General features: G+C 43.8%; 9 protein-coding genes across 9 annotated transcripts; 6 read left to right on the top strand and 3 right to left on the bottom strand. All coding sequences in view use genetic code 12, as the record gives it.

Moving 5' to 3' along the window:
* Window positions 1-642: 642 nt before the first annotated feature.
* LODBEIA_P15880 (uncharacterized protein) lies at window positions 643-1,488 on the top strand (the record flags this gene model as incomplete). The annotated part of the gene is made up of 1 exon (XM_066971492.1): window positions 643-1,488. The coding sequence occupies one exon, from the start codon at window positions 643-645 to the stop codon at window positions 1,486-1,488; it is 846 nt and encodes a 281-aa protein (XP_066828526.1).
* Window positions 1,489-1,586: 98 nt separating this feature from the next.
* Window positions 1,587-3,236, bottom strand: LODBEIA_P15870 (uncharacterized protein; the record flags this gene model as incomplete). The annotated part of the gene is made up of 1 exon (XM_066971491.1): window positions 1,587-3,236. One exon carries the CDS (start codon window positions 3,234-3,236, stop codon window positions 1,587-1,589), a length of 1,650 nt encoding a protein of 549 aa, XP_066828525.1.
* A 2,902-nt stretch (window positions 3,237-6,138) lies between these two features.
* On the top strand, window positions 6,139-7,572 carry LODBEIA_P15860 (uncharacterized protein; the record flags this gene model as incomplete). The annotated part of the gene is made up of 1 exon (XM_066971490.1): window positions 6,139-7,572. The coding sequence occupies one exon, from the start codon at window positions 6,139-6,141 to the stop codon at window positions 7,570-7,572; it is 1,434 nt and encodes a 477-aa protein (XP_066828524.1).
* A 3,445-nt stretch (window positions 7,573-11,017) lies between these two features.
* On the top strand, window positions 11,018-12,589 carry LODBEIA_P15850 (uncharacterized protein; the record flags this gene model as incomplete). The annotated part of the gene is made up of 1 exon (XM_066971489.1): window positions 11,018-12,589. The coding sequence occupies one exon, from the start codon at window positions 11,018-11,020 to the stop codon at window positions 12,587-12,589; it is 1,572 nt and encodes a 523-aa protein (XP_066828523.1).
* Window positions 12,590-19,063: 6,474 nt separating this feature from the next.
* LODBEIA_P15840 (uncharacterized protein) lies at window positions 19,064-22,537 on the top strand (the record flags this gene model as incomplete). Its single annotated transcript, XM_066971488.1, has 1 exon — window positions 19,064-22,537. One exon carries the CDS (start codon window positions 19,064-19,066, stop codon window positions 22,535-22,537), a length of 3,474 nt encoding a protein of 1,157 aa, XP_066828522.1.
* Window positions 22,538-23,202: 665 nt separating this feature from the next.
* Window positions 23,203-23,868, top strand: LODBEIA_P15830 (uncharacterized protein; the record flags this gene model as incomplete). Its single annotated transcript, XM_066971487.1, has 1 exon — window positions 23,203-23,868. One exon carries the CDS (start codon window positions 23,203-23,205, stop codon window positions 23,866-23,868), a length of 666 nt encoding a protein of 221 aa, XP_066828521.1.
* A 112-nt stretch (window positions 23,869-23,980) lies between these two features.
* Window positions 23,981-24,506, bottom strand: LODBEIA_P15820 (uncharacterized protein; the record flags this gene model as incomplete). Its single annotated transcript, XM_066971486.1, has 2 exons — window positions 23,981-24,430; window positions 24,504-24,506. The coding sequence occupies 2 exons, from the start codon at window positions 24,504-24,506 to the stop codon at window positions 23,981-23,983; spliced, it is 453 nt and encodes a 150-aa protein (XP_066828520.1).
* Window positions 24,507-24,919: 413 nt separating this feature from the next.
* LODBEIA_P15810 (uncharacterized protein) lies at window positions 24,920-25,549 on the top strand (the record flags this gene model as incomplete). Its single annotated transcript, XM_066971485.1, has 1 exon — window positions 24,920-25,549. One exon carries the CDS (start codon window positions 24,920-24,922, stop codon window positions 25,547-25,549), a length of 630 nt encoding a protein of 209 aa, XP_066828519.1.
* A 390-nt stretch (window positions 25,550-25,939) lies between these two features.
* LODBEIA_P15800 (uncharacterized protein) lies at window positions 25,940-26,500 on the bottom strand (the record flags this gene model as incomplete). The annotated part of the gene is made up of 1 exon (XM_066971484.1): window positions 25,940-26,500. One exon carries the CDS (start codon window positions 26,498-26,500, stop codon window positions 25,940-25,942), a length of 561 nt encoding a protein of 186 aa, XP_066828518.1.
* Between the last annotated feature and the right edge of the window lie 497 nt (window positions 26,501-26,997).

Below are 26,997 nucleotides of genomic sequence, written 5' to 3'. Positions count from 1 at the left end.
TCAATCTGGTTTTCTGATTAAGGGGCTTTTTTTTGTTCGGCTTGGGTTTTTTAAGGGGGTTTGCAAAAAAAATAAAATTTCATTTCGGTTTGATCTTTGGATCATGATTCCTTTTCAATATATAGTTATCCCATTGCTAATATACATCACATCTACTAAAAAGTGATCTCATCTGGAGAGCAGTTTTCTCTTTGTGTGGCAGATTTGGTGAGTCGGATTTGAGCATGCTGTGAGATATGTTTCTTGGCCTGGTGAGTGTGCAATTTCGCAAATTGCAGATTTCAATTTCTACTCAGATTGAGATGAGTGTTCCAGTATAAAGTACTATTGAGAGTTGCGCCCGGTTTGAATTGCCTTTGACATTCTTTCCTGAGCATATACAAAAGGCACCATAACGGCAGACGTACTTGTCGCTGAACCGAGTGTGAACAACGACGCGTCTCGTTTACACTAAAATACTATCGTTCTCAGAATCTCTACCAGCTTTTTTTTTTTCTTTCGCCGGCTGCTCCGCGGAGCAAGCCCAGGGCCTCCCTAGGCGAAACAACAACTTTAAAAAGGACGCATCTCAGATATCCAAAAACACGTCCACACCTACACACCCACATACACTCACTCCATCAGAGACATACCCCATTAAGAATGTCAATTGTGTCGTTAACAGGCATAGAAGTGCTAAACAACCCCGCCAAATTCACCGACCCCTACGAGTTCCAAATCACATTCGAGTGTCTAGAACCACTAAAGGAAGACTTGGAATGGAAGTTGACCTACGTGGGCTCATCGGATTCGCTCGATCACGATCAGGAATTAGATCTGATACTCGTTGGTCCCGTCCCCGTTGGAGTTAATTCGTTCTTATTTGCTGCTGATGCACCGAGTCCCGAGTTGATACCAGCTAGTGAATTAGTGAGCGTCACCGTGATAATATTGAGTTGTTCTTACAATGAGAGGGAGTTTGTGCGCGTTGGCTACTACGTGAATAACGAGTATGATTCGGAGGAGTTGAGGGAGAATCCGCCTGCTAAGGTGCAAGTTGACCATGTGGTTAGGAATATCTTGGCTGAAAAGCCGAGGGTCACGAGGTTTAACATCGTGTGGGATAATGAGGGTGCCGCGGATGAGTATCCTCCCGAGCAAGAAGAGGAGGAGGAGGAAGAAGAGGAGGAGGAAGAAGAGGAAGAAGAAGAGGAAGAGATGGAGGAGGATGAGGAGGAGGAAGAAGAAAAAATAAACGAGGGTGATGAAGGGGATGAGGAAATCGAAGAGGACGAGGATGAAGAAGAAGAAGTAGATATCGAAGAAGAAGAAGAAGAAGAAGGTGACGACGATGTGGAAGTGGACTTGGCGGACGAAGCTGATGAGATAACGACTTTAAATGATAAAGATGAAGATACACGGAGCAACGGCAAAGTTGGATCTGAGCCCACCGAGGCCAGCAAAGACGAGAGTGATAATATCGAAGTAGCAACTCCAAAGGACTCGTGATATGGTTGTGTCTATATATATATAGATGTATATATATATCCTTTCGTTATTTGCCTTTTTTTTTTTTACTTTTGACCTTGTATGACAGGATTGTTTTTTTATGCATCTTCATATTGCTCAATCAACCCGTTTATGATTTGACTCAATTGCTCAACAATCTTCAATGGAATCGGCAGTTTGGTGTCGCCGCCGACTTTATATTTGCCCACCCATCGATCAGGATGCCACTTGAACCGTTCCAGTTTTAAAAAATCCATCATGGATCCCGCCTGTATAAGTTCGTAAAACCGGGTTACCTTGACCGGAGTAAGTTCTTGTAGTAGTTGTGATTCTGAAAGAATGTCCTTTTGGTCAAAAAGAGGCGGTAATAGCGGTAAACATATGGCACTGCCGTGGTACTCGTTGCGAATCGCCTCTATATTCAAGTCCAAAGTTGACAGCGCTCGCGGCAAGTGGAGAGGATCGTAAGCAGGAGTTTTAATCCTCTTGTCCCCCACATGGACATTCTCTTCGCTTTCCTTCATCAAACCAGCTGATGTAATGGGTAGCTCTCCCAAGATTTGGTAATTGCGACTATTGTACGAGTCTCTCAAATGATTGTACCTGTTCAAGTTGAGGGGAGTTTCGTACTTGAATTGGGAGGATTTGGGCTGTACTTTTTGAACAAACTTGTAGCCATTGATGGCAGGACCGTATTCTTGTGACGGCACAGGTAATGGTAATGGAGGTGTAGAGGCTCGCAGCGACGACGGAGTCGATTGGGATATCGGCGTCGATTCCATATCGTTGCGCTTGTCAAAGGATGTGGAATGGTTTTTCTCGTCAAACTCGTCGTCAAGTTGACTACCGGCTGACACTTGTCTCAGAAATAAGTCTTGTACTGATGTTTTTCTGGCGCAGTTGAGGTCGAGAATATTTTTTGTGGAAGTGTGGTTAAATCGAAGCTTCTTTCTTTTCGGTTGTATGGGACATGGGGTCGAATCGTTGGGAGAAAAACTGTACTTTACAGTTGACCCAGGAGTGCTTCCCGAGATTGTGCGGCATGTGGACATTTTCGACTCCTTGCCGATAGTGGCGTCTGCTGTCATGACAGGAGTAACCAACCGCACAGGTTCGAAATTCAGATGATGTCGTTTCTTCATGTTGATGTACTTTGGAGGTGAAATGTCTAGTTCATCTCCGGAGTCGTCGGAGTTGTTTGCTATTGTCTTGTTCCCTGCTGCGTACTGGTCATAAATGTCCTCGTCAATGTGGTCATTGTGGCTCTTTGGGTCGTCTTGTTCGTTTTGTATATCTTGATCATCTTGTTCGTTTTGGTCATCATCCTCGCAATCTCTCTCGTTGCCCTGTTCGTCCGAAACCACATCGTCGATAACCCTCGACTCCAAATGAAGATCGTTTAGCCTCTTGATCGGCGATAGAAAGGACAATGTCTGGTTCGAGTTTAGCGGCGTCGACGCAAACCCCATGTATTCTTCATCATTCAAGTTGACGATTTTATTTGGCGACGGCGTTTTATCGTACGAATCGCAGTCGTCTTCACACGATCTTTCGTAGTCAAACTCCTCTTCAATGTTTCTCAACTCGTCCTTTATTGCCATTTCTTCGTTATCGACACATGCTGTTTCTTTCCGACGCCGGCACCCTTGCTTGCTGTGCTGGTTATGCTGGTGTGCTCTTGACGCCGACCAGCTCCGCTCACTAGCCACATGTGGAAGCAAGGGGGTCTTATTTCTTGATAGCGCCATTTAACCCGTGTACGAGTATTTCCTCATGAGTGTGTGTGCAAGTGTGTGAGTGAGCTGTGTTCTGTGTGCTGAGTAAGTCAATACAGTGATAAAGCTCTAGAAAGTGTGTCACTGATAATCAAAAATTGCAGCTCAGATGATGTGAATTGTGGTTTTTTTTTTTACCTGCCTTTTTGTTTATGTTTTGGTTTCGGATTAATCTGATGATGGATGGTGACTATGATGGATTATAATGTTGTTTGAAAACAATGTCGTGTCGCAGAATAACGGCGATTGACCGGGAACTCGCGACACAACTCTCCTGTGGTAGCGACCCTCCCACGTATCTGTTGCTAACTCTATCTATCTGTCTATCTGTCTATCTCTCTATGTATCTACCACCGCGCAAGTCTGAAATGTGTATATGATGGGGGTTACCACAGAGACGTCATATTGATGAAAAGGGGGAGGGGGAGGGCAGAGGTGGCAGCGGTGGCAGCGGAGGCAGCGGTGGCAGCGGAGGCGGCTTGTATTAAGGTTGTATCAAGGAACCACGAAAATAAATCCACCGTCGAACGCTTAGGTTGCACAATCTTTCGCTTGTGCAATTGCCTAGGTGTGATCGATCTAATAGCTTGCCTCGTAAATTCAAACGCACGATTTAGAAAAAGCCAAAAACACGCCGAGTCTACAAAGCGAGATATGGCATTTGACATGGCCAAGGCTATTTGTGCGCCTCTTGGCCGAGAAGCCTGTGGCGAGAGAGGTACCACATACGGGTCACCACACAAGAGAGATCACAAGAGTTCCACAAGGGCTCTACACGGGTTGCAACACTGGGGTTTTCTCTTCCATCTGCTGCAATTCAGTCTCAATCCGTGATGAGAGCTTCAAGAGCAACTGTTAAAACGTTCGACCTGCTAGTCTAGAATTGCACCGATCCTCGAAAGACATGCACTCACCCACCCACTTACTAATGCTAATGACGGGCGCTGCGGAACGTGACCCAAGCATGGAATGAACAAGAAGAATGGCGAAAATGGCACTGCATCCATCTGCATCCAAAAAAAAGAAAAAAAAAGAAATTTCAGGGGGGGGTGGGGGTTGGAGCGAAGGTTTCCACTTCTGTGATGTGTAGCCCTTTCTAGAAGTAGAAGGAGTATTGTTTTTTTTGTAAAGTCGACTGTAAATTGTTTATTTTCTGGGCCGAGGTCAGGGGAAAGCAGCAAAGTGAGAGATTGCACGCTGTTCTGGCTTTGCAAACCAGCTCACTTCGAGCATCTTCTTTTTTTAATGTTCACCTTGTTTGTTGCGCCCATACTCAGTTACTGTACTCAGCTGTTTCAGGTTACCATGACTTCTCAAGCATAGGAGAGAAGATAAAGGAACGAGCACGTGCTCCCTACTTGGATGCACCCTATTGACAACGGAGCAATAAATTAATAATTAAACAAATGCAAAAAAAGAAAAAAGGAAATTTTTTTTTTGCAGAGGTTGCTCTCTTGCCAGCATGGTAGAAGCAAAAATAAAAAAATAAAGATCTTGCAACTTGATTGTTGTTGAAGACGGGGCGGGTCCTATTGTGAGAGACAGAGAGTTGAAAATAAAACAAGCCAGGGTAGGAGGAGAAGGGGAAGGGGGCGGAAAGTGCGCGAGAGAGAGAAGGCTTGGGCGATACACAAGAGAGAAAGAACAAGAAATTCTAAGCCCTGAGACGAGATGGATCTGAACGTCTGCTAAGCCCTTGCAAAATCAGTTGCAGATGAAGCAAGTTTAAGCTGGGAACAAGAAACAGGTAAAAAGAGTTTATTTTTCGCTTGTAGCTGCGAGGAAGTGAAAGTGGAAATCTCTGCTCATCTCCATTTGATGTCGAAAAGTGACGCGAGGCACGTGCCTGCTTCTGCCAGACATTCGGCGCAAGCACAGGCTGTAGTGATATCCAACTTTTTGGATGACGGTGCTGCTGCTTGAACTTTGTTCGCTAAATAATTTCTCAGCTTGTTGAAGAGCAGAGACCTTGTTATATTTTTACAAAGGGGGAAAGGCGGAAGAATGTTTCGCATGTCTTGTTTTCTTCTTGCAGCTTCTCTAAAAGGTGCAGGCTTAGCAGAGTAGCAAAGTTGTGAGTGTATCGGAAGTGAAGCAAGCAAGAATATACGACTCCTCTCCTCACTTCTTATCAGCCTGTTTTGCAGTCCAGATGAAATTGCCCCACGCGTTTAGTTCTCCCTACAATCAGTGACCTTCGCTTTTGCTCTCTGTCTCTCCCCTCGCCCCTCCTCCCTCTCCTGACCCAAACGCATGTTTGAGCAAAGAGAGGGTGTTGAGCGTCAGATCAGGGATGAGACAAAGAAACAAAGGGATTGTGATTTATATGGGTGGGGGGAAATTGCAGTATGTGCCACACTTTCCCTCTTTCGCTTCATCACATCATTAATTGTTATTGTAAACGCTAGACTAAGGCCCTTCCTTCTTTCCTTCTTTTCCTCCTTTACCTTCCTGCCTTTCTTGCCTCCTTCCGCGGTCTATGAAGCTGCTTTGGCAATACACGTCAACAATAGCATTAATTCTGTATGAATGTATATATACATACAAATACTTGTATATATACTAGTAAGCTGATAAAGAGACAGAGAATTTGGTGATGGTGTATATTTTTTTTTTCTGTTAAGGGTCAAATATAAAAACACAGTAATCTCCCTCTTGCCCCTCTGGCTGCCACACACACGTCTAGGTACATATTTTCACGAAAGGGACACTTCTTGAGTAAAGGTCTACACTTTCTCAAAAAAAAAACAAACAACAGATACTGACCTATATCACATTCATCATCGTCATCATCATTGGAAATCATTTTTGGAATCTAGAGTTCAGTACATCCAAATAACATCCATTTTTCTTTAATCCGCCTGCCAAACAATCAATGAGATATAGTATCTTGGACTCGGTTATTCAAGAAATTAGTAATAGTGATACCAGCAGTCAAGGTCAACATAACGCTAGCAGCAGCAGCAACATCCTTTCGTACCTCGATACATCCTTGCTCACATTTGAAGCAGTACTCGAAGTTGTCATTATATGTTTTGCTGGATACATTGCAGCTAGAACAGGTTTACTCAATACTCAAGGCCAGAAGCTTCTAAGTTCGCTAAATGTCGACTTGTTTACGCCATGTCTTGTCTTTTCCAAATTGGCTAGCTCGCTAAGCATATCCAAGTTGGTTGACATTATTGTCATTCCCATCTTTTTCGCCGTTTCCACGTTGATTGCATATATCTGTTCGAGATTTACCTCATGGATTTTGCAGTTGAATGACCCGGAAACGGACTTTGTCACTGCCATGGCTGTGTTTGGAAACTCAAACTCGTTGCCAGTGTCGTTGACTTTGAGTCTAGCTTATACTTTGCCCGGCTTGTACTGGGATGATATCCCAGATGACAATAGCAACAGCGTTGCCGGTAGAGGTATCTTGTATTTGCTTATTTTTCAACAATTGGGACAAATTTTGAGGTGGTCCTGGGGCTTTAATAGATTGTTGAGAAAGAGATCGCATTTTGAGTTGAACACGTATTACACCAAAAATGGCGTGGTTGTGCATTCAGAACAAACGCGGCTATTGAACGATGGCGAGCAGGCTTTGTACATTGATCAAGTGCAAGAGGTTTCAAATGAAGTTGAACCATCGTCTGCTTCTGCAACTTCAACCAGCTCGAGCGAAGAAGAGGTGGATAACGACAAGAGACAAAGTAGCAGCAAAATTGGCGGCTTTTTCTATAAGTTGGCCCAGCTTCCAGGGATCAAGCAGTTTCTTGCATTTATGAATCCTCCACTTTACGCCATGTTGATTAGTGTCATTGTGGCTTCGACCCCGTTGCAACAGATGTTTTTCGATGCCGGCGAGGGTAATGGCGAAGGAACGTTTATCCACAATACATTCACCGAGGCTATCACAAGCTTGGGGTCTGTTTCCATCCCCTTGATTTTAATTGTCTTGGGCTCAAATTTGTGTCCCTCGTCAGATATACCGGCTCCGTCAAAGCACTACAATAGAATACTTTTTGGTTCGCTAGTTTCAAGAATGATCTTACCGTCAATCATCTTGCTTCCAATTATTGCATGCTTTGTCAAGTATGTCAACATTTCCATCTTGGACGATCCAATCTTTTTGATTGTGGCTTTTGTCTTGACAATAAGTCCACCGGCAATTCAATTGAGCCAAATTTCGCAGTTGAATGGCATTTACCAGCGTGAAATGTCTGGTGTTTTGTTCTGGGGCTATGTAGTGTTGACCTTGCCAACGACAATTTTTATTGTTGTGTGCTCGTTGGAGGTTTTAAAGTGGGCCCAGCTGCCGTAGTGGGAAGATGTTTGGATTGTATATAGAGTTGTGAAAAGATCCTTTTTTCAAGTATTGTAAAACTACGTCCTCTCTGGTGTAAAGAAAATGGGATTGACGGATGTCAGGCTTTGTTTTCGAGACGAGACTCTGAATAGTCAAGGAGAAGTAAGTTTTATGCTAAGAGTGCTCCAGCATGAAAAAAAAAAAATTGTCGCCCGAGCTGCTGATAACAGTCCAGCAAGAGGATCATAAAATGCTGTACATAGCGAGCCAGGCACGGACAGTAGTAGTCTGCTTGTTTGGTTGCGAGGCTACCCTTGTATACTACTCTTGACAATAAACTCACCATAACTTGAACACTCCATTGAGGAGAAATAGCGAACTGGGAGATGGACTCGCCAAGCCACGACGTGACACAAAGTCATTTTTGAGACACATCCAAGACGCAAAAGAAGACGACGTTGCACCACGAAAGCGCAAATTGCGCGGTGCTGACAATAGTTTTTGGGGATGGAGAGGCAAGGCGGACATTCGAGTTTCGGAGCTCCTGCCGTGGCTGACGTGAAACTTGGGTCGATACTGCAGACAAAGAAACAAGCCTCCTGCCGCCCTGGCAAATGTAGAGATTCAGTATTTTCATAGTTTTTGTTTCTGTAGTTTTGGGTAACATCTGTCACTGTGAATACTATTGCAGATAAAGTGGGAGTATCAAAAGTCGTCAGTGCAAGAAGAAGTGTGCACGGAGCAATTTGTGTTTCTAATTTTTTTCGCAGAAGACGCAGTTGACATAAAATGTCAAATCTCGATTGTTGTCAATTGATGAAGTGTGTGTGTGGAGGGGGGGGTCGTCAAGGTGGGACTTCTAAAATCGTCATTTGGTGTAGCATAGAGTTTGAGCTATCTCTGGGTCTCGGTTCTGGCTGTTTCCCACAGTACAAAAGCACATTCAATAGCCGTCGGCTGATTACTGAAAAATTCAAATGTTATGAACCCGAAGTCGCCAAAAAGCCGGGAATAGCTAACTGAATAAAAAAAAAATCCCTCTTCGGTCCTCTTCGGAGTTGCACGTACCGGAAATGTAGAACACACCGCTGCCAACAACAGCCAACAACTGCATTCTAAATAAGGCAAATGGGGTCAAGTATCAGCGAGAGATAACTACAGAGAGTTTACGAGGTGAGAGTGTTCCACTATGGAATGCTTCTCTGCAGCGCATCTCCAAAGAAAAAATCAAGAACTTTCCATCGCATATTTGCAAGGTGAACTTCTTACGCTTCAAGAAAAGAAAAAAAAAGAAGGACACATGGGTTGGGAGCCTTTTTTTTACGAGTGCGTTGGGGAAGGAAAGTTCAAAATCCTTGTTGAACGGCACCATTTGGACCAGCAGGATGAAGAATTTCCACACCTGGGTGAGAGTTTTGCCAGCTTGCAAAATGAGCCAAAAAAAAAAAAGCTTGAAACCCTGGACAGCAGCACACCGAACTTCTTTCTTTCTCTCTCTCTCTGTGGCCATGTTTGAGTCGGGAATGAGAAAGGTCTAGAACTCATGCCCGATTGTTTAATTTTGCCCTGCTGTTTTTGGCGCTTTGCTGCAATGTGCAATGCTCCACTAAAAGTTGTTTTTTTATGGGGTATACAAATGAGGTAGAGCTAGCTTGCGGAACCCCAATCCATGTTTCCTGCCATAGAACAAAACAGTCTGCACTTTACGCATACCAAAAAATAATAGAAAAAAATATATCCCCCGAGCTCTTAAAACCGGAGAGTACGTCAGTTTGTTGGGGTTGTGCTTACGAGTGATGTTCCAACTGGACTGAACCTCATGATCATGATCAATTATCCTTTTTTTTTCTGTTTTTCGTCCGTCGTCTGACGTGGACTAACCTGCGTTGATTTGCGCTGATTTGTGCTGAGAGCCGCGTTTTCAAGAGGTGTGAAATTGTTTGCATTCCTCACCCCTTAAAAAAAAAAAAAAAGAAACTGTCAGGTGGGGGTGAAGGTGGAGACAAGGGAAAAGGGGGAGGGGTTAGCTAATGGAAGTGTGGCTAGTAGTTTGATCCTATTGCAAAAAGTACAAACAAATAAATAAAACAAAAAAAAGGAGACAGAATTCCAAACAGCACCATGTCATGATCCCCGTCAACAAGAGCAGAAAGGGCGGTTTGTAGCGCTTGTGTGGTTGTGCATGATTCTATTATATATTTGTTTTTTGCTCTGCTCTCGTGTTGATGTGGTTTTACATGCTGGCTGTTTGCTAATATCATGACGTGCATGTCATGTACCTTCAAACTTCAGACTTCTATCCATCGAAGCAAAATACCAACGACGTTTTCGACTGGAAAAGTGAAGAAGAAGAAAATAAAAAAAAATAAAAACAAGAGATGCGTACAGATCTTAGGCCGTTCCTAAGCGAGCTGTGAGACATTAATCCCGAGATCGTTTAACCAGTAGATGCTTTTTTTTTTTAACTATAAAGTTTTAGACAGCGGTTGATCTAAGGCCCTGGTCCTTTCTTGTTTAGTACTGTTATTATATTGAAGAAAGCAGGAGCGTAATTGAGTGTCTATAGTCTGCGCTATTGTCCTCGTGATTTATGACTGTCTATTTCCAATTGTTTGTGGAGTTTCTTTGTGAAGCCCAACTTGCGGTTTATTCTTGCAATGGATTGTCACTGCTCGGTGCCACCGCCAAAAAAAAAGAAGTGCACCTGGCATTGACAATATCACTGTTTAAGACGCTTTGCTGAGGAATTTGTATCGGTAAAAATCACCTATTTTTGGAAGAGGGGGGAGGAAGAATGCACAAATGAAGAAAATACGCCGCTTGTCATGAGTTTAGTTGCCTCTGGGAGCGCCACTCTGAAATCGGTCGGCTATTACTTCACATACACTTTATCAGCTATCACGGTAAGGGTACGATTCTTCGATCTGGCCACAAGCCACTCGCATCATGCAATTGAGCACCCGGGCCCAACGTTCAATATATCGTGAGATGGCAGTCAAACAAGCAAAAATAAAAAAAAAAAGAATTAACCAGAAAGAGCACACACACTTGCTAAAGCTTGCTATCTAATTTTTCAACTTCTACATATGTAAGTATATATATAGACACCCGTATGCACAGGTATCTCTCTAAAGGCGGCCCTTCCTAAACCACGGCCATCTGACTTTAAGTGATCGCCAAGACCCCAAATATTTAGCTCAACGAACCCGTTTGGCGTAAAGGAAAAAGATTATAAAAAGGAAATCCAATTCGCTAAACGTCCCCCCTTTCTTATCTTCTACAAACAAGCAAAAAGGTTTCCACAATTTTATTTGCGTCTACAACCTCGAGGGCGGGGCCAATTGGAAATAGAAGTAACGGGATAGCGCCCTCCCCAGACCACAGTTTTCTCGAGGACCCAGCTTTAGATCCCGTAGAAGCAAAGTTTAGATCCTTGACTGCGGATCAAAATGATTCTACAATGGCAAATAGCTACATCGCACCACCATCAACAGACCCCACTGCACATCAGCGACTACCCCCTGTGACTCTGTTTTTGAAATTGCACTACAAGAAATTCCGGCTGAAGATGATGGCCAACTGCAATGAGTTGTCCGCTAGCCAGCTTTCCAACCCAGCTTTATTGTCGACCTTGTTAGCATCGTCATGCACGTTTCTATATCGCAACGCATACCAGTACTTTTCTATTTTCTCCGACGAAGAAGAAGACGAAGTGATTGAGTTTAGAGAAAACCTTGTGAGGCTCTTTGTAAAATACTACGGGATTGCGCTTTACAATTTGCGGCTCCTGTTGAACAACAAGGACATGCACAGCTTGAACATGGCGTTCACCGCGTCCATGTATTTAAACACGATATCGATGTACGAATGCGAGAGCGTCGATCAGAGCTTTACATTTTCATCGGGCACCATCCAATTAGCAGACGACATGATTTCCAACCACAAGAAACTCGCCAACGACTTTGTCTTGGTCTATTTGAAGCACGTTTACATGGCGTGGTACTGTCCTCCCTATGACCCAACGTGCATCCAAGAACTTCGAGCAATTGTCTATGGCTTGCTGCGATATGAAAAATTGTTCCAGAATGAGTCAACGCGGCGCATGTACACCAACTTGGTGAAGTTTATGGAGCTTTTGGACAATCCGGCGCAGATGGCGACAACGTACCACTTGTTCCGGCAGTGGATGCTTATAGTTCCTTCAAAAACGTATTTCTCCAGAAGAGATCAGCAGCCGCCATTTGATGAAATTGAAGCTGTATTGCTCAGTATATATCGAGCGTTGGAGCGCATGCTTCAGCTGATGTGCCCGAGAAGCTTGTTTTTCAACCTCCATCTATTGGACTTGAACCCCATTGCATCAATAGCACCGAGCAAATCCGTTTCGACGAATTTTACCGATCCGCACTTGGGAGACATTTACAATTACAGCAACAGGGTCTTTACCTTTTTCCACCAAAGGAAACAGATACTACAGCATCTTCTTGACGACCTTGATAATGTCGAGATTGTCTCACAGGCCTTGAGCGAAGTCCCCATATACGAATTTATGACCACCAACTTTAATTTCTACAATTACCCGCATTTCCCAATGACACTACCGTTGCAAGATTTGAATGCCAAGCTAAATAACAAGATTGATTTGCAACTTTTGTTCAACAATAAGCACCAACAGGACTATTGGACCAGGTACAAAGTGAACGAGTTTCAGGACCCCATGATCAAGCTGCACTATAGGAACATGGGCCTCGGCCTTACAAAGGAAACGTACAGCTTAAGTGACACGTTTATCGCTCATTTCGCGAGCGACTTTGAACAATGCTTGATCAACGCCTATAGGGACCTATTCAATGGTGCCGTTCCCCAGGAAGACTTCTGGCCACCCGATGAAATCATGGTTCCGCATAAAAATCGCCATACGTCACTTGCGCAAATCCGCAGACTACTCAATAAGTTGCGCGAGATGCGGAAAGTCAAGGTTGACGAGATGCCAGGTTCAGCTCCGAGCATCTTTAGCAAATCATCATCATGAATATGACCGGCATCTTTCTCAAACGTGTTTCACGAGTAATCGCAAATCGTTATAGACTAGAACTTTTCATGTTAATGTTTAGAACTTGTAAATTAATACCGGCAAGACTATTGCCAACTGCTTAATTTTTTTTTGCAACATGAGCTCTACGCTGAAACGAGCTCACGTCGATTGACTGCAGTGCGTACACATTCATCAATGGAGCAAAGTTGAAAGCAAACAATCTCGTGCGCCGCGCGACAGGTTCTCCACCCAATCAAAAAACCACGAGGTTTGAGCACGGTACCGACGCCACCCTCCGTGCCAGGTGCCAGGTGGAAGGTGCATATATTACCGGCTCGAGGCGTCGTACTCGGAATATTGTTTTTTTTTGTTTTTTTTTTTTTTTTTTTTTTTTTTCCGGCGTCTGCGTGACTCTTTTTGCTTGATCGACTGATTCGATGCGAGGTGCGTTTGGCTCGACTTTAATCTCCCCATGCTTTTCACGGCTGGTGGTTAGGGCAGTGGACTCAGGTTACCAAATTCATCGACGGTTGAGATCTCGACTTTCAAGAATAGGCGGTGCGAGCAATTTCAAAATGGGGAAGAACTACCTTATGGGGCGGAACGGCAGTAGCTCTGACTACGCAGTAACAAGTGACATCGGCGAAAACGTTGACAGCGAGAACTTTGCGAATGGACAACAGCGAGCGTGGCGTGTGCATTAACGGAAAGGTGAGTAGTGACAAGTCCGAGAATCCTGATGCTTTCTTCAGTTGTAAGTTTTTTTTCTCCTTCGTGCTGAAACCAGATGATGGTTTCTATCTTGGCAATTGCCGTTCCAAAGACACCCCACTATATGAAAAAAGCATTGTAGCCCTAATCAAGCTCCGAGGGAGTCCACTGCGGTACATCAAACGCTGTCGAAATTCCGGTAACATTAAAGGCTTCGCCACGATGCAAATGCAGGCACGTATGTGTATATGTGTATATGTATATGTTGCTGTTGTTTTCCGTTTCGCGGCTCGGGAGGAGAACAAACGCACGGGGGGCTTCTTGCATGCTAGGTGGAAACATTGCCATCTTTTGGAGTGTTTTCTTTTCACTTTGCTTTTTGGATTCTTGGTCTAATCACGGCGTCACAATCAACTACCGGATGTCTCTGTGATCAATAGCATTTCGGTGCACTCTAGCTTGAGCTTGCTCTTCTTCAGCAGTTCACCCTTCAACAATTCCGACGTGACCCAAAAATGCACGCTGCAGAAACAAAATAGCTTGCCATATTTTTGTTCGGTTTATCGTTTTGAACCCATGTAAAGACCGAGCTTAAACGCTCAATGCAAGATATTGTCTCTTGTGTGTTGAGTTTGGCTTGTTGAACGTATTCTCATACTGATCAAGGGTGGACTTTTTTTAATTTTTAGTTCTCTAACCGCTCGTTTTAATGCAAGATCGACACTAAAACACACAATCGATCACCAGCACATCGATTGTTGTTGCTAATTAACCTTTTATATTTTTTGTTTTGTTATTTTTTTTCTTTTTAACAGGTTTGCATTTCGATGATGTTTCACTCGGTAACAGTTGCCTAGTGTTCGGGCTTTGCTTGTGCTTTGGTTGATATTTTTTCCCGCAAAAAGGTGAACATCAATCAATTTTCGAATCTGATTTTCGGGGGTAATGGGGGGCAGATGTCGTGATCTAGAGTACTTGAAATGAACCTACCATATTTCTAAACCGAAGATCCTCATCACACCCGGCTTATCATTATACGATTCAATGCCTCAACTCCAAGCCACTAGTCCACGTATAAATAACTCAGTTTTTTGTTTGCCAGGGACCAAAAAATCATCGCCAAGAAAATTATATTCCCTTTTTGTGTTTTACGACCATCGATGTTCAGGCACATCAAAATCCACATCAAACAGAGTCCCCGTCGAAACAAGATTTGTCGTTAGAGCCAAGGCGGATGGGTTTCAGATAAAATAACCAACATCAAAACCTAGCGGATGGATTGGAACACTAACAAGTGTGAACATTGGAAACCTTGGTGTCCCTGTCTCTGCCTTGAGCCTAAACTGAGCAGATGTTAAACTTACTTGTAGAAGCTGAAAATATTTCAACAGAGCATGATGATGCCACGAGCACTTTTTTAAACTTGTGTCCTAGGCTCTGTTCAGCTTGCCACCTCCACTAGTAACATCGCGTGAATCAACCCCCCAGACTCACCCCTCTTGGCCCTTTCTCCCCTCTGGTTTGACTTTCCAATTATTCATCATTGTTGCATGTGTATTTTTTTCGGACCCTTGTTGGTTGCAATGAGCTTTTCACTTAGGCGGCTCGTGAAAACAGTACGACCCTGTTTTCTCTCTGATACCCAATTCATTGTCTTCTCTGCTTTTCTTCTATGCTGAGGCATTGGAGAGTCCGAGTCCAATAAAGAACATGTCGTTGAAACCCCTAATGAGCTGCTTATTAAGCTAGTTCGTTTGTAAATTTTTTTTCCATCCTAGCCCGAGCTAGCTAGCAAGTTCCTAATGTCACAAATTTTCACTTTGGAATGAAATCATGACAACAAAAATTATGATATAGTTTATATGACACCAGTGCAAACTTGTTTCCTTTCCAAAAGAAAACCAACCCAAAGTCGAATTTCAAATCACCTCTTTTTCCCGTTGTGGTGGTTGGTTTTTTTTTTTGGCGGCGCAAGAGTGAATCTACACGGTGGACCCGTTTGCTCGCCTGGTGTCGCAAAATTTTTGTCAAAAAAAAAAAATAAATAAAAAGTTGGTGATTGAGTTTGGGGGTGACAAAGCGGCATTATGCTCGTTGCCATTTACGAACCCTGGGAATTGAACGAGACAGTTAGGTGTGTAAACCACCCTATCCCAGCTGGAACTGTCCCGTGGCTTATTAGCTCTAGAAGAAAAAAAAAACCAAACCCTGCAAAGACTGGGAGAACAATAAAAAACCTATTTTTGTATATTTTTTTTTCTGACCACAACATGGTTAGTTCGGCAGAATTGCGCATAAACTTCCTCCAATTTTGGAGTCAAGCTGGTTCGGGTTGACCTGGGGTGTGTGTGTAAGCTACAGCCTATAAACATTGCCTCATTGCGGCGTTCTAACGTCGAAAAGTAAGTGATCGGTGATGACATTATCTTGTGGCCACAATTGCATTGATTGTATTTCCCCAGCAGAGGCTGTTTCTTCAAGCTTATCTTCTTTTTTCAAGCAAAAACAATAGCGTATGCTGTGCCGTTGGGAATTGCGTGTTTCTGCCATCAGACTTATTCTGGCTAGTCTATTTGAGTCTCCGCTCGCTCCAACGGAGATCAATTCCTTGCTTGCACGTTATAGCAAGATATCTTTGCTGTGTTTATCATTTTCCCCTCCAGGAGACTCGGCATTCTCTCCTCAAAATTTCCCGCTTGTTGAGAACGCCGCGCATGTACCCACGCTCGATAGCGGAATAGAAGATTAACTTCCTTTTGATTAGGATGTTGCGCTGTGGTGACGTGGGCCAAAAAACAGAATGAAAATGTCATGTTCTTATCAAAAAAAAAAAAAAAAAAACAAAAAAAGAAAGCAAAAAGCAAAAAAAAAAACACCGATAAATGCGGAGCATATGGTGGACTTTGTTCTTGCAAGCTTCGGAAGGGTCTCTCAGGGAAATTGCTTCTTCACTTGCTGCTAACCTGCTGGCAGAAAAAGGGCTGAGGGATAGTGACGGCTATCGAAGGACATGGGTAATGGGTCATCCACGCCTGCGCCGCTCCCAGAATGCTGAAAGTATAGGGCTAGTCTAAGGAACCTTCACCATCAGCACTTTCAAAGTACAGCCCATTTGCGCCACCAACTAGGGTTCTTAGTCGGCTAGAAGCAGTTTTTTTTGGTGACCCGGCCAGACAATATAACAATCAAAGATCGCCAGATTTTTTTTTAGTGGTGTTGCGCAGTAAAGTTCTATTTGGAGATAAATTTCTATAGTTATTGAGAAAAGACATGCTACATGCATTAGTTTATCATTTCACAACGTGTAATTCATTGCAAACCGAAATTTTGCAATCAGGTCGTATTCTAAAAACAAGTTGCTTGTGTTGACCCCATAATAATGACCATTGACTAAAAACGGTTAGACTTTTAGCTGGAGCCACACTGTCAAGTCAAAAATCAAGTTAGTTGTGTTCTGACTGATTTGGAGAGGTATGTCGATGAGAACCTCTCCTTTTCTCTGAAACGAATACAGTATACTTGAGATGTCAAGATGCTGATACCTTGGCACTTGAAGACTTCTTTTTTTGTGAAACCCCACGGCGTTCTGTCGCTTCACTCAATCGAGGAAAGGGGCTCGCTTTCCACCTTGGAGGTGGCTTTATTAATGCACTGATACTTCTTTAACAATGCACTGATACTTCTTTTTCGCAGCAATTTAGATTCGTTCGCTATTGTTTCTACCCCCTCCCCCCCCTCCCCCCAGCGTCTTTCTGCTGTCAACTCCGTGCTAATTTTAGTGCGAGCAAAAAAAGGGGAGGAAGAAGCAATGTGAGGGAACGTGACTAAAACGTGACTTTTTCTCGTAAATTGCATAGAGAACGACAAAACGCACTCCACATGGCAAAGATCTATTGACAAGTGAGGCTGTATCAACAACAACAACAACACCAGCATCAACGATCATCCAAAAACCATGCCCCAGCTGGTACAAGCCACGCGTGACACGCTCGTGTTTTTCTATCAACTTACGAGCAGCTTGACCTGAGTTCCTTCGAGTCACTACGCCTCGAAGAAGAAAAATGAAAACAAAAAGAAAAGAGGGCTGTTGAGGGCTGCTTTGGAAGTTTTGGAAGGTCTAGAAGTTTTACTAGTTGTGACAAATGTGGTCCAGTTGACTCATTTCTCATTTTCTTTGCAAGCTCCATTAGTTTGACAAAAACATTAGCGGTCTCATGCACCGTTGACAATTCAAGACGAAGATCTCAATCTCCATCAAACGACCCTTTTCTCAAAACAAAAATCAAACTTCTCTCCCTATCTCTATCTCTCTTTACTGACTCTCGTCAGAACCAATTGATGCCCAAATAGCCTCAGCAGATGACACACCCCAGCCCACTTTAAACAATGCGAACCATCATCATCTTTTTTTTTTGGTATCGACATAGGAGTGTGACTTTTGTCCCAAAGCTGATGCGTTGTGAGCGATGTGCTTTTTGCAGTACCTATAATCAACAACACATCGTGACATTTTTCTCTTTCTCTCTCTTTCTCTTTAGAACAACCCACGGTGATGTTAATGCCAATGGAAATGGTAATCTCTCGTCAGCTGCAGCAGGGGCTGTGTGTTGACATGTATCTTTTTATCTTCAATTAAACCCACTAGAATTTGCGCTTGTGTGAAATCCACAAGGCATTTTAACGATATTGCTTTGTTTAACCTTTCAGCATCTTCCCGTGGTGGACGTACATCGAAAAAAAAAGAAAAGGTCACCAATGGGGGAGAAATGGTTATCGTTTGTTTTCACGGTACTCCCACATTGACATATATAAATACAATTACATACCCCAGGTTTCTTGTCCAATTCCAAAGATCTCATACCAAGAAAAAAACGGGACAAGAGAATCCAGGAACAGAGCCAGTTTCGAGACGCAAACAAAGACCAAGAGACGTGAACTTTTTTTTTTGTTTTTGACAGGTTGTTGCGAAAGAAACTTACCGATTTATCGAAATCCGAATCACCAACGCTAGTTGATTATTATTGCGTTCCAATTGTTTGGTTGATTTACGAACTTGCAAACAAATATAGACAGGCAAATTAATCCAAATATTTTTTCTTTTTTTCCATTTACTAACGAACAAAGCACGAGGTAACACTTTTTTTTCCCTATATTGTTGATTACCCCTAGCCCCGAAACACCACGAGTTTCCCTGTCTGAGTGCAATTTAGATAAAAAATTGCGGCTGGGGAGCATTAATCGTTTCTCATCAAGGTCTGAACAATATTGCCAAAAGTCCACCCTTCCCCTTCCCTATCCTGCCCCCCAATTTTTTTTTTTTTTGTTTGTTTCAAAAGAGAATCTCGCGCTTACGTGATCCCCCAATTTTTGATTGTTTTTAAGCGAGACAAGTTTTGCAACACCCTTCAACCCATACAAACATACAGCAGGGAACCACCACTGGTTTTACAGGGCTGCTGATACATTATCAATTGGAAAAAAAAAGAGAAACAGGCTATCACAGATTCAATTTTGACACGTCCGCGTATTTTTTAATTGACACTTGGCTGGAACAAGAAGAAGTTGGGAAAAAGAAAAGAATAAGTATACTTGTTAACGGAATCTGCCGTTATCGGAATCGAATTTTTCTGTTTTCAAACATAGATATACCCTGAGGGCGGCACTCAATTCAGTGCACATCAGGACACATATATATACATACAATTTTTTGCAGACGGAACAATTGTTTTCGTCATTGGTTTTCAAGACAGAACGCGGTTAATGGGGTTTCCTTTAGAATTTGACTTTGATTTTGACTTTGACTTTGATTCAACGTCTGAGTTGCCTTACTTGTCCTCGCTGCCGCTGGATGATTTCATGGACATGCTTCAAGATAGGTTCGCCGGTACCATGGCACAAAACCCGCTGCACAATCTGAGTCTCCGCCAGCTTGCTCGAGCCAAGCAAGACGACGAGATTTTCAATTTGTACTCCAAGTATAATTCAGCAGCAACGTCCACAGGGTCCAACGATGCACATAAGCAATCGCCTACTGACTTGCAAACCATGGGAAGAATTTCTTCACAAAGCGATGTGAACCAACGGGTAGCTGCAACTTCCCTAAACACAACCACAACCCATCACGATGATGACTTTGGTGCAGAAGATGATGAAATAAAGATTATCTATGCAAGCAGCCATTTAAACCATGCCACATACGACCCTTCTACTCTCCATCAACAAATTGGCGGAGCTCACAACCAAGACATGAAAAGTTTAGCCAATCACGCTTTACCACCTCCGCTACCACCATCTCCCGCAACAACAAAAACAACAAGAGCGACAGATACGACAGCAACTACAACTGCTGCTGCTGCTGCTGCAACATCTCTCGACAGAAGCAATATTGGTTATTCTCATAAAGACGCTGCCTTTACAGATGTTGATAACAGAATTGTGGTTGGTAGCAGCACGGCATTCGACCCTAGCAGCGACAGCTTGACCAATTATCCAATAGACACGACCCACAACCATCACCACCTTCACTACCAAAACATGATGCATCATGCAAATGATACTATCAATTTTAATTACCCAGCCCATGTTATTAACACCAATCACTACCCTCAACAACAACAACCACAACAACTACTCCATCAAAACCACCATAATAGCTACCACGCACCTGGGTCCGCCTCTTTGTTATCATCATTACTATCGCAACCACAGTCACAGTCACAGTCACGGACGCAGACACAGTACAATTTCAACATAAATGCTTTAAGTTACACATCGAGTGTAAACTTGGTAAATTACGGTAATTTCACTGAAGGCGATATCAACAGTTTAGTCGTCCCCATATTACCTAGCAGCATCAATAGTCGCACTCTGCAAAGCGACGGACCCGACTCCCATTCCACCATCCCCAAGAGTATTGACAATTCACCATCATCCATTTCATCCCTAAATGACATGGTTAGAAAAAGGGAGAAACTGAGCAGCAAAGAGGTTTCTTCATCCATGGTCCACCGAATAGATCCCCAAGAGGCTGCACCGGCGGCTATTCTGTCGCCGCTGGTCTCGACTGAAAAAATCAAGAGGCGGAAACACAAGAACTCCAAGTTGGGTTGTGCCAAGTGCAAAAAAAGACGCGTCAAGTGCTCGGAGGATTTACCCTCGTGTATCAACTGCAGGAAACATAAAGTGAAGTGCTCGTATCTCGACTATACCGAGGAACAGTTGAAAGAGCTCCGAGAAGCTAAGCAGCAGAAACTCTTTTTGAAATTGCAAAACCAGCGACAAAAGGGAGACTCTAGTGACTCGAATGAAGACGAAGAAGAGGTGCTGACGACTCTGACGACTGTTACCGGAACCAGTGCGGGGAAAGTAAGCAAGCCGCGGTCGAGACGCCAATCAACGTCGATGTTGAACAAGGCGCAAGAGCCGTTGCCGCAACGACTAACCTTGACCAAGAAAGCCGTTAGCTCGAGCGTGATTCCATCCATGGTGAAAACTAGAACCGATGACGAATTCATCTCCACCACCACTAGGGACAACTTGAAACTCAATCGAAGCAACTCTAGCCTAGTGGTGTTCAAGAATTTTTCCAACATTTTACCTACTGACGCCCAGAGTGAGCTTCTTTATCCTGACTATAGCATGCATGGAGGCTCTCCTGGCATCGAAAGTCCATATAAGGTTGTGAGCAATCCTCAAATTCACGGGGTATTGCATATGAAAATGACATTTAGTCACAAACGGAGAAGAACAATCAACCACCAGATTGAATACATGAAACGAATGAAGGCGATTGCTCCCTTGGTTAGAGACGGAACTGCCTCGTTGCCCCAAATCAGAGACTTGTACACTCTGTGGCTCAATTCTTTTATATACTTGGGCTATTCCAGTGCGCTCATGTTTAACTGCTTGTTGAACTTGAACACCAACTACTTGATAACCAATTGCTTTGGCGACTCCTACAAGTACTATAGCAGTAACGGCGACGTTGCCCTGATTGCACGAGGTAACGAATTGGCCAAAGTCAGACAGGCATTGTTTGTCAAGTCCATTAAATACTACGGGGAAGTTGTCAAGAGACTAAGAAGCATGCTCAGCAAGAACGATGACCCCGATACAGCTGGATCTGTGTCCTACATATTGAGTCTCATGTCCGTTTACGATCCCGAGAGCTCTTTAAACTCCACGATATGCTTTGTTGACGGATTGTTTGGAGTGTTGACTTATAACGTGCAGCTGCTGGCAACAGCGTTGAAGCCGCCGGTGTTGGTGCCCATCTATTTGAAGCTCATGACCAATATCGCAAGATCAATCTACTTGCCCGGATACAACCCTACCTTTTTGCATGAGTTGCGACATTTTTTGCGCCGGTTTGGAGAGATTTTACTACCAATGATTGAAAGCGCTAGGCCCACTTCCAATTCAAGAGAATATCTTACGCATCAATTTCTCGGTACAAAATACCGCGAGCTTTACAAATTCGTCAATGAGGCAATTGACAAATATATACCTCGAATCAATGACAATTTACACGATATGGACTTGCAGCGAGAGTTGCTTTATGAGATGATACTGAAATGGGTCAAGGTGTTTCCCGGCAAGTTTATTGCCAGCAAGAAAGTGCAAGGTCCCATTGAAAAAGTCTTGTATTTGTTCTACAAGGCGTTTAAAAAGGCATTCTTTGCCGTTTGTCCGCAAATGAAGTTTTTCTTTCTTCGAGACTTTGATAGTCCCTTGATGATGGACGTATTTGCAAGCTATGATGATTTTGACATTTACAATTACGAAATTGAGTATCCAAGCACGAAAAAATTCAGCGATGAGCTTTATTATCCACATGTGGGAGAACTAAAGTACATGGCCTCGTACTTGATTCGACTCACTTCGTTTTTCCAAACAAGAGTCGGTATACTCTACCGGCTTCAAGTGCTCGATGCATCAACGAGCAAATTTGCACTCAATGAAGCAAACCAATGGAGGCACACTATCCACAATATTGCCACTGTGAGGAAAGAATTTGTTGAGCGTGTTGGGGTCAAGGAGATTCAAATCACCTCGTTTTTGGAGCAGCACATTCGCAAGCTGAACTACCCGCAAAAGATATCTGGGTACGAGATGAATGCGGACGAGTTGATTGAAATTTCAATTATAAACGACGGCCATGTCGATCTAATGAGCTTGCAAAGATCGGGGTTGTTGAAAGGAGATTCCGACATTAGGTCACAGGTGGCCAAATAAAAACACAAGCCAACACACCAGCACTAGCATTCAAGACATTTGTAGACTAAAACTTGTAATGAATATGACTTTTGCGTCTCTATTAGAGCTGTACGCGTGGAGAAAAGTAAGAAAGAAAAAAGATGGATATTGGCGAGGCTGTACGACGACACCGCCCCATTTTTCGCATTTCCACCACGACAATCGACCTATCCTCGTGCTATTTTCCCGCGCTCTCCCGCCCCGTGGGGCGGCGACGGCCACCGCAGCAGCAAATGCCCCACGAGACAACGACAACAGGAAGAAACAGAAAAAGAGAAAAAAAAAGATGGTTGTATTCGATAACAAGACGACAACACATCCGGAGAATACAACATACCACAGGACAGCTTAGGGCAACTTCTACTTCCAACTTGCAAAACAGAAACAACCCCCCCCCCTTTTACTTTGCTAGCCCCACCGCCATCGCAAGGTGAAACATAATATAGAAAGAACACCCTTTCCAATTTTGTATCGAGATCATCCAGGTCTGGTCCTATATTAATATTTTTTTCTGTTCGCTAACAGAAGCCATTTGGTTATCCTTCAGGAATTCCACACACACACACATAGTTCTCATCTTGGTTTGAATTTCGTCGATATTTTCCCCCACCACCACCAACAACAGCAGCAGCAGCAGGTTTACAATGTCAGATAACACGGACGACTACTCGTACGACTACGAATACCTTTACAAGATTGTCCTTATCGGCGATTCGGGAGTCGGTAAATCCAACTTGTTGTCCCGTTTCACTAGGGACGAGTTCAATTTGGAAAGCAGATCGACGATTGGGGTCGAGTTTGCTACTCGGACTTTGGAGATCGACGGCAAGAGGGTCAAGGCCCAGATTTGGGATACCGCGGGACAGGAAAGATACAGAGCCATCACCTCGGCTTACTATCGGGGCGCATTGGGCGCTTTGATTGTGTACGATATCGCCAAGACGGAGAGCTATGAGAGTGTAAGTCGTTGGTTGAAGGAGTTGAAGGAGCACGCCGACGCCAATATTGTGATAGAGTTGGTTGGCAACAAGTCCGATTTGGACCACTTGAGAGCTGTGCCCACTGACGAAGCTAGAAATTTCGCCATGGATAACAATTTGTTGTTTACCGAGGCGTCTGCTTTGAGTTCCGATAACGTGGATTTGAGTTTCCATCAGTTGCTAAAGAATATCTACGAGATGATTTCAAAGCATCAATTGGACACTAACGAGCAGGGCGGGTTGAAGTCGGCTAGCAACGGACCAACTATAAGTTTAACTCCTGCGCCCCAGGAGAAGAATCGTGGTAAAAACAATAGTAATTGTTGTTGAATATATATGTATAAGATTTTTGAGTGTATTTTTTTTTCCTTGATGACATGTAGAGTTGAGAACTGCGTGGCCCGAATCCAGTAATGCAACCAGCACTCTTGTTGATTGGCCATTATGCCAACTTCTTTAATCGACTCACTGGCTGCTTCAAAGGTCGACTGGTTCCCTTGCCCGTAGCCACCCGCGTCTTGACATCGGTCAACGGCGCAGTCTCAACAGAAAAGCTGATGATCTTTTCTCCTCTCAATATAATCAAACCAAGATGTCTCTTAGTTACACTCGGTTGTGATTCGTTGGCAGCGGGGCCATTCTCTGGCAACAACAACCCATTATTGGCGCTCACGGCAGACTTGTTATCGCTAGCTTCGCTTCTTTTTTTCATGTCAAGCCAGCTTTTTTTCGTGATTCTCGTCTCTTCTGTATCCGATAGCACCAAGTTGAGATGTTTGTCGAACGATAGGAGCGAGCCGATGTACGTCCTATTGTCCACCGTCAATATCTTGAGACGGTAGTTGATCAAGTCCGACATTCTTGTCTTTTTGTTAAAAGGTAGCTTGATGGACTAGAATGAGAGAAAAAAGTCAAGTTAGTAGTGATTCATCATGAGGGTTTTTCGCAAAGCTGTGTTCACATACCATCGTTTCGTACTGACTGTGTGTGTATTTGCTTGTTGGTGGTTGTCTTTCTGCCTCGTCAAGGTGGTGAAGTTTTCCCGATGCCGTTGGCGATAGTGCCGCCAACTAAAATTCCATCTCCAACACTAAACAAAAAAAGACGAAAAGGGGCATTTTGGTGTTGCGGTTGCGCGTCAGCATTTCCACCACTTTCATCCACCGAGCAATCGAAAAAACTCACCCCATCTTTTTTGTTGCTAATTTGTTTCCATTACAAGGACAACCACAGTTTCCCCGTTGGAATTAAAGTCAATTGGAGTGATTGGGATCTCAGAGTAGCTCAGCAAAGTGTACTCATTTTTTTTTTTTTCAATTGAATCAATTGAGGAGATATCTTACTAGTCATAAACCACGACAAGCAATCTTTTCATTGAAAAATGTCCGAACGCGAGGTGAAGCAAGTCAAGGAAGATCAACAGGCCGAGGTTGCTCCCGCTGGAAAAGCTCAAGAAGCGGAACCGGTGGATGTCAAGGGAGGCGAAGCTGTTGAGGAAAGCAAGGAGGACGAAGTAAAAGATGAAACTGCATCTGAAAGCACCAACGGGTCCAAGAAGAGGGAGCCTGAAGGGCCAGCCAAGTCTGAGCCAGAAAAGAAAAAGAAGAAAAAGAGAAGAACCTATGACGACGATGAAGCAGAGTCGAAGCCAAAAGAAGACGAAGGTGCCAAAGATGAGGGAGAAGATGACAATGAAAACGACGATGACGACGATGACGACGACGAAGAGGAGGAAGATGACGAGTACTATGACTCCAAGGCGAACGGAGAGGACGACGACGAAGAAGAAGGCGATGAATTGAATGAAATTGACGAAAGTAACATCATCACTGGCGGTAGACGTACCAGAGGCAAGCAAATTGACTTTAACGAAGCTGCTGCAAAATTGGACAAGGAGAACGGTCTCTTGGAGGAGGTGGCTGAGGGCGAAGAAGGAGAAGAGATTGCTCCTGAGGAAGATGACGACGACGACGACGACGACGAGGGGGGGGAAGAATATAAAGAAGAATAATGGAAGGTCCACCCCCCTCCCGCGAACAACGCGTCTCTCGAGCCGCGGTTGGAGAGTAGAAGTGTAAAAGCTATGAAGCGATTTACTCTAAAATAAAAAAATAAGAAAACCGAAAAGGAAAAGGAAAATGAAACAGAAAATACATAAGAACTAAATCGATGTAAAATTAGAATATCAAAAACCACGGTGCAGAACATGGCAAGCATGATCCAACGTAGAATCCAGAGAGAAGAGACAAAAAAAAAATGAGGTGAAATTTCGTTTCGTCCAACACGCGTTCTCCACTGCCTTTTGTCAAGTCACCCATTCAAATTCACGAGGTCAGCTCATGGGAAAATCCCTGTAATATTACAACTCAAAAAAGATTCGATACACCGTACCACGTGCTGGCTAAGGCTGAGCCGAGTCTACCAAATTTCCTTCGACACTTAGGGCGTCAACCTCACCTAGACTCATCGACTCATAGGATTGCGCAGGATGTATCAGCTCAAACTGTTCTTCACCATCCAACGTCCCGACACCACCAACGCCGTTTTCACCTTCGTCTTCTTCCTCCTCTTCTAACTCCTGTGTAGCTTGAGCAGCTTGAAGCTTCAACTGTTTCTTCGTCATTCTGGTCTCGCCCCGCTCCTGCCTCAACACCTGCTGTTCGCGATACTTGGCCAAGTAAATCTTCAACACCTCAGCGTAGTTCTCAAACCCCAAGTCGTACATTGAATATAGTATGTCCTCGCCATTTATGGTTTTGCGCTTCTCGCGCAAGCACTTGTCGCTCGCCTCGCTGGTGATGAAGGAGATGAATTCGGAAACGCATTCTTGCATGCACTCCTTGGCGTCCTTGGAGACCTTGGCCGTTGTGGGCAAGGTGTTTTTCATTAGCCGGGCCACGTTGGCTATAGGTAGCCATCGGTCCTGCTCCCGAAGCTCGATGTCTCGGGCATTCTGCTCCATTGTTGTATTTTATGATGGTGGTGAAAATCGTTTGTGGTGTTTTTTTTTTCTTCTCCGTCTTCTTCAAGGTCAGATTTTCCAGCTGTTTGGACCGTTGGAAAATGGGGGATGTGTTGGAAAGAACGATGGCTTGTTTAAGGTATATTGGCTGTTGGTTGCACTATATATAATTATCACCTTGCATGTACTGAGTATATTACCATTAGCACCCTGTTTAATGGCTAGAATTTCTAGAAGTTGTTAAGTTTCAAAACCCACCTGGAAAATTGTTTCTATTGTCGCTGTTGTCGCTGTTCCCGTGCGGACGCTAGCGGGCTTTGGTGGCGAGAGATCTCTCTCTCCCTCTCGCCAGTCCGGCAGAAGTTGCACGATTTCCTCCTCCACCCAAGCTGCTTCTCCTCAGAAAATTCACATTGTTTGTAAAGATGGTTTTACTTTTCCTATCCCGGTGATTAACGTATGCTTCAGTAGTGATACAAATATCTCAGATTGTCAGT

The sequence above is a fragment of the Lodderomyces beijingensis genome, assembly GCF_963989305.1.
Source record: "Lodderomyces beijingensis strain CBS 14171 genome assembly, chromosome: 2".
Taxonomy (NCBI): Eukaryota; Fungi; Ascomycota; class Pichiomycetes; order Serinales; family Debaryomycetaceae; genus Lodderomyces; species Lodderomyces beijingensis.
The sequence above is the reverse complement of the archived record's forward strand: the minus strand, read 5'-3'. Positions and strand labels throughout refer to the sequence as shown.